The sequence below is a fragment of the Eptesicus fuscus genome, chromosome 10 (genome assembly GCF_027574615.1).
Source record: "Eptesicus fuscus isolate TK198812 chromosome 10, DD_ASM_mEF_20220401, whole genome shotgun sequence".
NCBI classification, from domain to species: Eukaryota; Metazoa; Chordata; class Mammalia; order Chiroptera; family Vespertilionidae; genus Eptesicus; species Eptesicus fuscus.
Window position 1 is genome coordinate 3,873,724 of NC_072482.1, and position 13,170 is coordinate 3,886,893.

A 13,170-nucleotide genomic window follows, 5' to 3' on the forward strand; every position below is an offset into this window, starting at 1 on the left:
CACCTCCGGGCCTCAGCGAGGCTAAGTCTTCCTCTCAGGCTGGCCTGAAGCAGGGGGTGGGGGTGGGGCTGGGGCGGGGGAGAGGCGGATGGCTCAGCCCAGGAATCCCTCTCCCCGGCTGCTCTCCATCTGGCCAGCGGCCTCCCCCGCTGCCGCTCCGGACAAGGGCTCCAGTGTCTGCTCAGCTCCAGGGCACACAGCAGCCCTTTCTCTCCTAGCCTGCAGAGCGCCTTGGCTGTGACCCCTCCCTGCCCTCTGGAAGGACACGGCACACCCACCGCTGCGTGACCTCTTCCTTCTGAACGTCCCAGAGACAGGGGCAAACCTGGTGTGGGAGCAGGTCTGCGTGGAGGCTGCACCCCTTCATTCTGGCCCTCCGAGCTCTGGCTGGCAGCCGGACAAGGCAGTCCACAGGCCTGGGTCCTGCCCAGGTGGGCGTGGGGCGCAGCTGGCCGCCAGGGCCCAGCCCAGGTGCACTCAGCGTCATCCGTGTCTCCTGCCAGACAAAGGCTGCGCCTGCCTGGCCCTGGCCTCGGGGAGGGTGTTCACGCTGGCCCCTTTCCCGAAAGGATCCCCGGGCGGCCTGCTGACCGGTGAGTGGAGAGGCCGGGCGGCTTCCCCTCGAGGTGCAGGGCCCCTTTCCTGAGTCTGGAAAGAGGAGGAACTGCCTGAGGCCCTCTCTTCCTAGGGGCTCCTTCAAGTCCTGACGGGGCATCAGGATGGGCTGGCCTCACAGGCAACTGGTAACTGGAGTTAAACAGCCTCCATGTAACCTCCACCGCTTCCCAATTCAAGTGCAGAACTAGGGGGGGGGCGGGCGGGGAGGGGGGGCGGGGGGGTGCAGCCCAGCTCAGCCCAGCCCAGCCTCCTGTACCCTCACAGCCAGTGCCCCTAATGGACACTCAAAACGGATTGTTCTTTGGGGAGGGGACTCGGGGGCCTGATTTGTGGAGAACTCAATAAAACCTTCTGTCTCATACCTGTCCCCTGCTTGGTCCTCCTATAAAACAAGTTCCACTGTCAGGTTGTCATTTTTTAGAAGCTCAAGCACGTCTCTTTTTAAAAATGTTTGTATTGATTTTAGAGCGGGAGGAGGGAGAGGGAGAGAGAAACGTGGATTGGCTGCCTCGTGCACGCCGTATCGGGGGCGGAGCTGCCACCCGGGCAGGTGGCCGGACCAGAAATGGAACTGGCTACCTTTTGGTGCATGAGATGACGCTCAACCCACTGGGCCGCACCGGCCAGAGCTCCAGCGCTTCTCTTTACTGAGAGCCCTGAAGACTACGAAAATAAAGATGATAAAGAGAATATCTGCTGACTGAGCTGAGTGTTTTACAAAGTAGTTACTTATGCTAGATGGTCTCCATTCAGCCCCCAGGCCCACTGACCTCTCCTGAGCGGGCTCTGTGTCCTGGGAGGCCGCCCTGAATTCCCTGGGCTCCCTGCCCTCTGAGCCAGTGGGCGGCGCTGGTAAGAGGAGGAGAGAGCGTGCGGTGTTGGTTCTGTTGATCCTTGTCAGGCTGGGGGCCTTCAGCGGCCCGCGGCTGTGTGTGTGTGTGTGTGTGTGTGTGTACAGCTCGGCACTCTTTTTTTTTTTTAATTTTTATTGATTTTTTTACAGAGAGGAAGGGAGAGGGATAGAGAGCTAGAAACATCGATGAGAGAGAAACATCGACCAGCTGCCCCCTGCACACCCCCCACCGGGGATGTGCCCGCAACCAAGGTACATGCCCCCGACCGGAATCGAACCCGGGACCCTTCAGTCCGCAGGCCGACGCTCCATCCGCTGAGCCAAACCGGTTTCGGCCAGCTCGGCACTCTTATTGTTCACACTGAGCGAGCGAGCGAGCGAGCGAGCGCCACGGCCGAGCCGGCGGCTGCTCTGCACACCTGGCGAGTGGCTGAGCAGGACTCTGGTCTCGTTCTAGAACTCGGCTTCTCCCTGACTGTGGAGGTGCCTGGGGCAGGGTCACACCTCACCTGCCAGCCAGACCCTCAGGGCAGAGGAGGGGCGAGGACAGAAGAGGGCCTTGGCTTCAGGACTCCACAACCAGGGGCTTCTCCCTCAAAGGCCAGAGATAGAGGGGAGGGGACGGTGCCTTCTTCTGTGACTGGAAGGAATCCCAGCAATGGGGTCTTTATCTCTTTCTCCACCAGCCCGGGGCCACGTGTGGGGCTCAGCTGGCCGCCTTCCTGCTTGGCTTCCTCTCCTGTCCCCGGCAGGTGGCGGGGGTCAGCACCGTGTGAAATAAATGATATGGCACTGAGGGCTGGCGCCAACAGAACAAGTCTGTCTCCCTCCAGGTTCCCCGAGAATGTGTGAGTGTGAGTGTGTGACTGAGTGTGTGAGTGAGTGAGTGTGTGAGTGAGTGTGTGAGTGAGAATGTGTGAGAGTGAGTGAGAGTGTGTGAGTGTGTGAGTGTGTGAGTGACAGTGTGTGAGTGAGTGAGAGTGTGAGTGAGAATGTGTGAGTGTGTGAGTGAGTGTGTGAGAGTGTGTGAGTGAGTGAGAGTGTGAGTGAGTGTGTGAGTGAGTGAGTGTGTGAGTGAGTGAGTGTGTGTGTGTGTGTGAGTGTGTGTGTGAGTGAGAATGTGTGAGTGTGTGAGTGAGTGTGTGAGTGAGTGAGTGTGTGTGTGAGTGTGTGAGTGAGAATGTGTGAGTGAGAATGTGAGAGTTGTGAGAGTGAGTGAGAGTGTGTGAGTGAGTTAGAGTGTGAATGAGGGTGTGTGAGTGAGTATAGGAGGGAGAGGAAGAGTGTGTGAGTGAGAGTGTGTGAGTGAGAGTGTGTGAGTGAGGGTGTGTGAGTGAGTATAGGAGGGAGAGGGAGAGTGTGTGAGGGAGAGTGTGTGAGTGAGTGAGTGTGTGTGTGAGTGAGAGTGTGTGAGTGAGAGTGTGTGAGTGAGGGTGTGTGAGTATAGGAGGGAGAGGGAGAGTGTGTGAGGGAGAGTGTGTGAGTGAGTGAGTGTGTGAGTGAGAATGTGTGAGTGTGAGTGAGAGTGTGTGAGAGTGAGTGAGAGTGTGTGAGTGAGTTAGAGTGTGTGAATGTGCATGAGTGTGTGAGTGAGAGTGTGTGAGAGTGAGTGAGTATGTGTGAGAGTGTGTGAGAGTGTGTGAATGAGGGTGTGTGAGTGAGAGTGTGTGAGTGAGTGAGAGTGAGTGAGTGAGAGTGTGTGAGTGAGAGTGTGTGAGTGTGTGAGAGTGTGTGAGTGAGAGTGTGTGAGTGAGAGTGTGTGAGTGAGAGTGTGTGAATGAGGGTGTGTGAGTGAGTATAGGAGGGAGAGGAGAGTGTGTGAGTGAGTGTGTGGGAGTGAGAGTGTGTGAGTGAGTATAGGAGGGAGAGGGAGAGTGTGTGAGTGAGGGTGTGTGAATGAGGGTGTGTGAGTGAGTATAGGAGGGAGAGGGAGAGTGTGTGAGTGAGGGTGTGTGAGTGAGTATAGGAGGGAGAGGGAGAGTGTGTGAATGAGGGTGTGTGAGTGAGTATAGGAGGGAGAGGGAGAGTGTGTGAGTGAGGGTGTGTGAGTGAGTATAGGAGGGAGAGGAGAGTGTGTGAGTGAGGGTGTGTGAGTGAGGGTGTGTGAGTGAGAGTGTGTGAGTGAGGGTGTGTGAGTGAGGGTGTGTGAGTGAGGGTGTGTGAGTGAGGGTGTGTGAGTGAGTATAGGAGGGAGAGGGAGAGTGTGTGAGTGAGGGTGTGTGAGTGAGAGTGTGTGAATGAGGGTGTGTGAGTGAGTATAGGAGGGAGAGGGAGAGTGTGTGAGTGAGGGTGTGTGAGTGAGGGTGTGTGAGTGAGAGTGTGTGAGTGAGGGTGTGTGAGTGAGGGTGTGTGAGTGAGTATAGGAGGGAGAGGGAGAGTGTGTGAGGGAGGGTGTGTGAGTGAGGGTGTGTGAGTGAGTATAGGAGGGAGAGGGAGAGTGTGTGAGTGAGGGTGTGTGAGTGAGTATAGGAGGGAGAGGAGAGTGTGTGAGGGAGAGTGAAGGCCCCTGGGTGGCAGCCCTGGCTTGGTGAGTCCTTACCGTGGGCTGGGGCCGCCCAGGGCCGCTTATGGCATGGGGAAGGAATTCTCCGGGAACCCAGAGGGCCTGGGCGGGCCCCACCCCCACCCACAGGGTGACCGGCTGGGTGGCTGCTGCACTGAGTCAGTCCTCTGGCCTGGCCCTGCCCCACCCATCCTGGCTCTGCTGCCACAGCGGAGTGAGGGGCAGAAAGGCCTTGAGAACTCCGTTCGCTGTCTGCCCCACACACGCGATGGCACGCGGGGTCGGCTCTGCCTCCCAGTCCAGCTGCGGACGGCCAGGCGGCACCTAAAGGACCGTCAGAGCCACACCTGGGAGGCGATGTGGACTCTGTGCAAGAGGAACCTGCTAAGCCACACAGCGGAGCCGGGGGCAGGTGGCCGGAGGCGGCTGCGTGGAGTGGGGCGTGTGGTGGAGGAGGCCCGGAGCTGCGCTGGCGCTCTCCCCACACTCCTGGGGTCTCGTACGTGCCCCGCCCTCCACACGCTGTGCTTTCCTCTGAGTCCAGGGGGAGGGTCTGAGCACCCCTCCCCGCCTGCCAGGCCCAGGCTGATGGAGACAGCAGGGGGGCCCCTGCCGGCCTTCCTGAGGGCTCTTGGAGCTTGGGGTGATGCTGTGAGCATCTTTATTCTCATTCCTTTGGGTTAGAGGTTGTACATCCACACAGTACACAACTCAAATGTTTAAATAAGAGATACGGTAAAAAGCACCTCCCCCTCAGCCCCGCCCCGCAGTTCCCTCTCTAGGAGCCCCTGCGGCACTGGCTCCCCTGGGTCCTGTGGGACACCCCGCCGTGAGTCAGGGCCGGCCTGGACCAGGCCCACTGGTTGCCATGGGGATGGTGGTAGCCTTATTCCGGGGCCTTAACAGTTCACCACCAGGGGCAGGAGGGGTGGGGCCCATCGGTTTCTCCTTTCCAACTGCTTAACGCACTTTTGGCAGCTCCCCACTTCCCACTTGGGGGACCCAGGCGCCTGACACCCCAAGCTGGCAGTCCTGCAGTCGCCCTTTATCTCTGGATATAATTTGTACGCTTTCCCCACCCGCTTTCTCCTTGAGAGCTCAATTCTACTCAGATTGCTAAGCACCTGGCCTGGCGACAGACAGAGTGCAGTGACACACCCTCCCGTCCAGAGAGCGGAGAGGCCGTCACAGTCCCAGGTGCCCCGGCTACAGCCTCTGCTCGTGGCAGGTGGGACATCCCACGATCAGGGCGTGGCTCAGGGGCACACTCCTAGAGCCTGGCCGGAGGGGGCGTTAGAAGGGCCACTGGAAGAGCATTTGTTGATTCTAGGAAGTTGAGCCAGCAATTCCGCTCTCTAAGTTCTCACTGTAGAAGAGAGGTTTTCAAACGGTTGACAGGTACCCTCAATAGCACACACTGTCCCAGAATACACGCACCACTTTCTCCGGAATATCACCCGCATGATGCGTGATGCACGCTGATATTTTCTAATCAATTCCGAGTATTAAAAATGCTGGTCTTGCCCAGCCAGCAGAGCTCAGTGGTCGAGTATCAATCTATGAACCAGGAGATCATGGTTCGATTCTCGGTTCTCGGTCGGGGCCTGGGTTGCGGGCTCGGTCTCCAGTGTGCGGGAGCCAGCCGATCGATGATTCTCTCTTTGTTGATGTTTTTTTCTCTCTCCCTCTCCCTTCCTCTCTGAAATCAATAAAAAATATATTTTTTAAAAAAGCTGATCTTCACCCACTAACTTAATTTCATGACTCATTAGTGCATCTCAATCCATAGTTTGAACAATGCTGCCCTACAGATACTCATGTGTAGGAACAAAGAGGCAAGAATGTTTACTGCAACATGAGAGAGCAAAAACTTAGGGCTTTGATGGTTACTGACAAAATGGGTCAACAAATCGTGATGTGGTCAGGACGTGGCCTATCGCAGGGCAGCATGTCTGGAAGGTACACGCAGAGCGGCGCCATGCGTGTGAAATGGAGAGCCCTGAGGGTGATGGCACACACTGCTAGGGGAACACAGCACTGCATGAACGACCCCAGCAAGTCAGGGCAGTGGTTAGCGCTGGGGCAGTTAGGGAGGAGGGCGTAAGGAACTTCAACTGAATTTTAAGGTTTCATTTTTTTAAAAATATGTTTTATTGATTTTAGAGAGGAATGGAGAGGAAGAGAGAGATAGAAACATCAATGATGAGAGAGAATCATTGACTGGCTGCCTCCTGCATGCCCTCTCCTAGGGATCAAGCCCGAAACCCAGCCATGTGCCCTTGGCCAGAATCGAACCCGGGACCCTTCAGTCCGCAGGCCGATGCTCTATCTATCCATTAAGCCAAACCAGCCAGGGCTAAGGTTTCATTTCTTAAAAATATGTTGAGCCTTAGCCAATTTGGCTCAGCTTGTGGACTGAAGGGTCCCAGGTTCGAATCTGGTCAAGGGCACATGCCTGGGTTGCAGGCTTGATCCCCAGTAGGGGGTGTGCAGGAGGCAGGAGCTTGGGGGTGAGAGTGTGTGAGTGTCAAGGAGCAGGAGGCGAGGCATGCTGGAGGTTTATCAAACTGCAGTTTGCATCAATTCTCTCTCATCATTGATGTTTCTATATCTCACTCCCTCTCCATTCCACCCTGAAATAAATAAAAATATATTTAAAAAATATGTTGAAACAAAATTTGAAAAATATTAAGATTTGACAAAACTGGAGGGAAGATACAGGGCACTCACTATATTTTAAATATATTATTTTTAGTTAATATTATTACTTGTTGAAACATTTCATCAAGATTTACAAAGTTGGCGCTCCATTACATCAGGGAAGGAGACTTTATCCTGACCATGGGGCCTAGAGGGGGACGCGGGGAGGGCACAGGAGCCAGGACAGGGACAGGAGTGGCTGAGCGCCTGGGGAAATGGATGACACACCCAGTCCTTCCTGCCTGGGATGCAGTGCTGACGGCTTTGTCCACTTCCCTCACATGCTGGTACCACACTCTCCTCCTTTAACATATGAGGAAACAGACTGAGGACTGTCGCTGGAAAGTGGCAGGGCTGGGACTTGACCCTAGACCTATGAGAGTCAGCGCCTGTTTTTTTGAGCTGTTGACGGTGTAAACAATAATATAAAGTTTACATTATAAACCAAGCCACTTTATTATTTATACATTTATTTATTTTTAAACAAAGCCACTGTAAAATGGAGCCGGAGCTGCCACCCCAGAGGAACTGCGTTGTGTGTCCTAGACCCGGAGCCTTGGAGGGTTAAAGCAGGGCATAAAGCAGGCTTTGCACTGCGCCTGAGCAACCTTGTTTCCCAAAGAACCTTGCAAAGATAACAAGAAAGCAAATATGACTCCCGGACTGAAACTTAAAAACATTGTTTAGGATTAATGTCACTATGTTAGCTTATCTGAACCAATAGAAACACCTTCTTCTATGGATGTAATTATTCCCTTTTTCTTTTTTAAAATATATACTAGAGGCCTGGTGCAGGAAATTCGTGCAGGGGAGGGGGTCCCTCAGCCTGGCTTGCACCCTCTCAAAATTGGGAACCCCTCAGAGGATGTCCGACTGCCAGTTTAGGCCCTATCCTGGTAGTCAGACATCCCTCTCACAACCCAGGGCCGATGGCTCCTAACCGCTCACCTGCCTGCCTGCCTGATCACCCCCAACCACTCTGCCTGCCTGCTTCATCGCCCCTAACCACTTGCCTGCCTGCCTGATTGATCCTAACTGCTCGCCTGCCTGCCTGATCACCCCTAACTGCTTCTGCCTTGGCCCCCGCCGCCTCAGCTTTGTCTGGAAGGACATCCGGAATGATGTCCAGAGGTCATTCCGCTGTCTGGTCTAATTAGCATATTACCCTTTTATCATTATAGATTATTTTATTGATTTCAGAGATGAAGGGAGAGGGAGAGATAGAAACATCAATGATGAGAGAGAATTGATAGGCTGCCTCCTGCCCACCCCTTACTGGGGATCAAGCCCAGGGATCGAGCCCACAACCTGAGCAATGTGCCCTTGACCAGAATCGAACCCGGGACCCTTTAGTCCACAGGCCAACGCTCTAGTCACTGAGCAACACCAGCCAGGGCCCTTTCCCTTTTTCATAAATGCCTTTGTCTCCTACTTGGGCTTCTGCCTGAGTCACTGCATCCTGAATAGCTCTTCTTACTGACCTCAACTACATGCTGCTGCCTCTCACTTGAAAGCCTTTATTTTTAGGTTAACATGTCTGCGGAGGGTGCAGGGGGGGAAGGCGGGACGGACGGGGCCTGGAGTGCAGAGCGAGGGCATGCAGGCTATTCTGCGGGGGATGAGGAGGTACAGGAGGGTTTCAAGCAGGGGAGCAGGGAGTGAACTATTTGGAGCTGTGTCATCTGTTTCTTAATTTTTTTTAACCCACTGAACCTTTCTTTATTTTCTTTCTTTCTTTTTTAAATATATTTTTATTGATTTCAGAGAGGAAGGGAGAGGGAGAGAGATAGAAACATCAATGAAGAGAGAGAATCATTGATTCCCTGTCTCCTGCACGCCACCTACTGGGGATCCAACCAGCGACCCCGTCATGTGCCTTTGACCAGAATCGAACCCGGGACTCCTAAGTCCATAGGCTGACGCTCCATCCACTGTGCCAAACCGGCGAGGGCTGCTGCTTTTTTAAAAACATTGAATCTTCCTTTAAACAAAATCTCTCTCAGAACTCAGATACAAAGGCGCTTGCAGTGAAGTGGATTTGGCAGAAGCAGGTGACCAGGGCCTGGAGCCGAGGGGTGGCTCCTCTGGGAACACAGCACGGACGCCATGTTCCAGAAAGATACCCAGGAGCAGTGGGGGAGGCCGGCGGTGAGGCCCTGCTGGCGGCTTCTCGGTCAGGTCAGGTGGGAGTTGTGCTCCCCTCTGGCTCCTGTGGTGGGTGGAGGGATGGAGGGTCAGGGCACTCCCAGGCGGGGGTGGAGGGAGAAGCCGTGGGGTGAGCTGTGGGTGAGATAGGCCACAGCTGGTAGGCCTACTGGCTGAGAGACCTTGGCTGGTTCTGGAACCTTCTTTTGAGACTCAGGAGAGGAAGGACGTGGGGCCTGGATGCGGCTGGGACTAGGACAGCACGTGTCCTGCGTGCAGCCCCGGGAGAGAGTACTTCCAGAACCTCCCTCTTCATCCTCGATGTCTTGATCAGAGTCCGGTGCCCGCAGAGGCCTGGCACATAGTAGGCCCTCACTGTATGCTTATGGGATGAATGCATACGCTCCTGGAGGAAGCCAGTGGAGGCCTGACTGCGGGGAGCGAGCGAGCCTGTGCCAGGGCCGGCCCTTCCCAGCAGGGCCCAGAGGCGGACAGCGCAGTCCAGGGCCCAGTGGGGTCCTGGAGAGGAGACCAGGGGGCTGGGAGTCGGGGGCTGGGCTTCGGCTCCAGTGGCCACGAACCCGCCCTGTGACCTTGAGCGCCTTCTGTGGGCTTTGGCCATCTCTTTTTGGCAGAGTGGTCTGGATGGGGTTTATCAAACTGCAGTTTGCAACCCATTTGGCACATTTGAAAAAGCAATCGGTATTAAAAAACAAAACAAATCCCTGAACAAGAACAGAAAATATCAGAGTGCATCGAGGTCATAAGGGTAGGTATTGTTTTGAGCAACTATTGTTTCGCTTATATATAGATGGAGGTGTGGGCTGTCTGATGTAAAACTTATTTGATACTGTGGTGCTGGTGAAAAGCCGTAAGCCACGGAGCCAGCCATCCTGGAGGGGGTCCTTCCCGCCCACATTTTGGGGGTCTTCCCGAGGTCACACACCCAGGGACTCCTCTCCCTCCCCCTGAGTCAGCAGCTGCCTCGCGCCCTTGGCCGCCTCGCCCCTCCCGCCTGCCTCTTCCTGCTCGAGTCTTTCGTCCCTCCTCCCTCTCTCCCAGGGACAAGCCTCCTGCTTCCCAGGAAGTCGGGATGGGGGTTCCCAAGGAAGTCAATGTGATCAAATGCGGGTGGCACTGGGCGCTCCCGGCCAGGAGTTCAAGTAAAAGTACCAGGAAGCGAACACCGGGCACCGGGCACAGAACGGAAAGGGGGCGAGCGGGCAGGCCTTCGAGAGCGAGAGCTCGGCGGCGACAGCCCGCAGAGGCCGCCCGGCCGGTCCCGGCTGGCAAGGTGCGCTGTTCCCCAGCGGAGGCGCTCTCTCCCCCTCCTCCCTTTTGAAAAGGAAAGACCGAAAGAACCAAAAAGTTTGGAGCCAACTTCTGGAGAGGGAGCGGCTGAACTGATTCGGAAGTTGGATCTCTCTGTGCACAGGAATGCGGAGGGAAGAAAACAAAACCCACCCATTGCTTCATTTCCCCTCCCAGCCCAGCACTTTCTATTGTGCAAGGAAAGGCTCTCCACGTGGGGAGAAATGAAGCCCGGTTTGCGCCGCGCAGGAACGAGAGCGCCCCGGGGCGCGAGCCCGCGCTCGGCGGGGAGCGAAGGCGGCGCGGCGGCCGAGGGCTCCCGGGTCCTCCGCGCGGCTCCACGCAGCGCCGCGGGGCGACGGGCGGTCCCTCCCGCGGTGCCGCCCCGGCTCTCCGTGGCCCGAGGACGGAGAAGCAGATGATGCGGGAACCCGGAGGCAGGCAGCCCCGCCGAGGCCGGGCCTCCCGGAGTGGCGGTTCCGCGGGGACTTTTTGGAGCTGGAACTCCGTCCCGGGGGGCGGCTGGAACCCGGCTCTCCTCCGAGTCTCCCCGGGCGGGCGTCTCGCTCGGCGTCCGGAGGCCGAGCCCGGACGCTCGGGGGGCGCGGGCACAGGAGGCGGGCCGGCGCACGTGGGTGCCGGGGGCGGGCCGCGCGGGGCGCGGGGGGGGCCGGGTGTGGTTTCCCCGCCTCCCGGGCGGGATTTGCATGTGTGTGTGGCAGCCCCAGACTTCCTGCTCCTTCTACGCGGCAGGTACGCGCCGGCCGGGTCGGCGGGCTGGCGGGCGGCGGGCGCGCCAAGACGCGGGCACCTCCTCACCCGGACGCCACCGCCGGCTCCCGGCCGCGCCGCGCCGCCTTCCGCTCCGGGGCCACTAGCCCTCCCGGCCGCGCCGAGCGCCCCGCTCCGAGGTGGGGACGCGCCCCCGCCCGCCCTCGCGGTCACCTCCGTCCTCGGCGCAGAGCCCCGCCTGGAGCCCCCGCGCCCTCCCGCCGCCCGGGCTCCCCCGAGGGCCGAAGCCATGAGCGAGATGTCCAGCTTCCTGCACATCGGAGACATCGTCTCCCTGTACGCCGAGGGCTCCGTCAACGGCTTCATCAGCACTTTGGGGTGAGTGACTTCGAGGGGGCGCCGTGGGGCCTGGGGCCAGGTGCGTGGGTCCCGCCTCCGGCCCCCACGGAGGACCCGGGCGTCCCCCCGCTAGGGCAGGGCAGCGGCTCGCCTGCTGAGAGAAAGGAAGTTCAGTGTTTGCCCAGGTAGGAGCCGGTGCCCTGCCGGAGCTGGCAGGAGGCGCCCTCCTCCGCGCAGCCTCCGCCCCGACGGGCGGAGAGACTTCCTCTGCAGGTGGTCCCGGGCGGGGCCGGTGGGTGCCTGGGGCCCGAGCTGGGGAAAGGCGTCCGGGCCGGACCGGACCGGCTCTGGAGGTGGGCGGAGCTGAGGGGGGTGGGCCGGCCCCGCCCGAGCGCGAATCCTCCAGTTGGGGACCTGGGGCACCTGTGAGAGGTCGCACCTTTCCTCGCAGCGCTCTCCGGACTTGCCCTCGTCAGTAGGGGCGTCTTCCCTTCCAGGCGTCCCGGGCCCTGGCCGGCTGCCCCCCTTCTCCCCGTCTCTCCCTGTCAATTTCCTGCGCAGCTCATCTGGCGCCCCTGGGTCTCTGGTCCCAGCATCTCTGAAGCGCTTTACAAATATTAATTAATTCTGGCCGCCACCCCCCAGGGTGTGGGCTGGATAAGCAGGGAATCAATTCAAGTCCCTGGAGAGGCCAGGCCTGAGGCTGGCACAGGGCGGGAGGAGGAGGCAGAGGGAAGGGTTCTCTCCAGGGAGCAGTTGGGTGAGTCTGGGGGTGGGGTGGATTCCCCACCTCTCGAGCCAGGCCTGGGCAGGGCCTGCTCCCTTTGCCCCATTTTCAGGATGGGGACCTGTTAGGTTTGCCACCCTCTCCTTAAGGGCAAACCCACGTCCTCTGCTGACCCTCCTCCTCCGCAGGCGACCAGCCACCAGGCCCTCCTCGCTGGGTTTGGAGGACAGCCGCAGCCCCGCAGCCCCGCAGCCCCGCGGCTCTCACCTGGCCTGGCTCACCCTGAGCTGGGAGAGGGCTCACCTGCCCCCTTGCTGTCTCCCAGGGCTGTTGGGAGTTTAGCTTTCCTTTAGTAGCGAAGGGAATCTAACAGGACACGTGTGTGTGTGTGTGTGTGTGTGTGTGTGTGTGTGTGTGTAGGGGGGCGGGGAGGAGGGCTGGCTCTGCGGGGGCTGACTGGGAGTTACAGCAGACCCTGCTCTTACCTCAGCATCCTCCAGGACTCCCACCCCGCCCCCCATCTGACTGCTTTGGCTCAGGCCCCTGAAAATGGGATAAAGGCACATCTGGGCTGCACCCCCAGCCCCCCAGCAATGACCAGGCTCTGGCTGCCCCTCAGGTCAGGTGCACAGTAGACACTTCTGACAGGCTGAGGGGGAGGAGAGAGGGTGGGCTGTGGGGGCAGATGGTGGCAGCCCCCGCCTCCTGTCTGAACAGCACTGGAGGTTTTAGGGAAATGACCGTCTTCTCTGATGCCTTGTCCTGCTCCGGTCAAGCACACAGTGGGCCAAGCACACAGTGGGTCAAGCACACAGCGGGCCAAGCACAAGCACACAGCGGGCCACGCACACAGTGGGTCAAGCACACAGTGGGCCAAGCACACAGTGGGCCAAGCACACAGCGGGCCAAGCACAAGCACACAGCGGGCCACGCACACAGTGGGTCAAGCACACAGTGGGCCAAGCACACAGTGGGCCAAGCACACAGCGGGCCAAGCACAAGCACACAGTGGGCCAAGCACAAGCACACAGCGGGCCACGCACACAGCGGGCCACGCACACAGCGGGCCAAGCACACAGTGGGCCACGCACAAGCACACAGTGGGCCACGCACAAGCACACAGTGGGCCACGCACAAGCACACAGTGGGCCATGCACACAGCGGACTAAGCACACAATGGGCCAAGCACACAGTGGGCCACGCACAAGCACACAGTGGGCCACGCACACAGCGGACCAAGCA

General features: G+C 58.4%; 1 protein-coding gene across 1 annotated transcript in view; it reads left to right on the plus strand.

Annotated features, from left to right (window-relative positions):
* Nucleotides 1–10,888: 10,888 nt before the first annotated feature.
* The window catches only part of ITPR3 (inositol 1,4,5-trisphosphate receptor type 3), a 67,145-nt gene continuing 64,863 nt past the window's right edge, over nucleotides 10,889–13,170 (plus strand). The window contains exon 1 of the mRNA XM_054721937.1: nucleotides 10,889–11,240. Coding sequence (XP_054577912.1) covers nucleotides 11,152–11,240 — 89 coding nt within the window. The 5' untranslated portion in view covers nucleotides 10,889–11,151. The remainder of the gene's footprint in view (nucleotides 11,241–13,170) is intronic.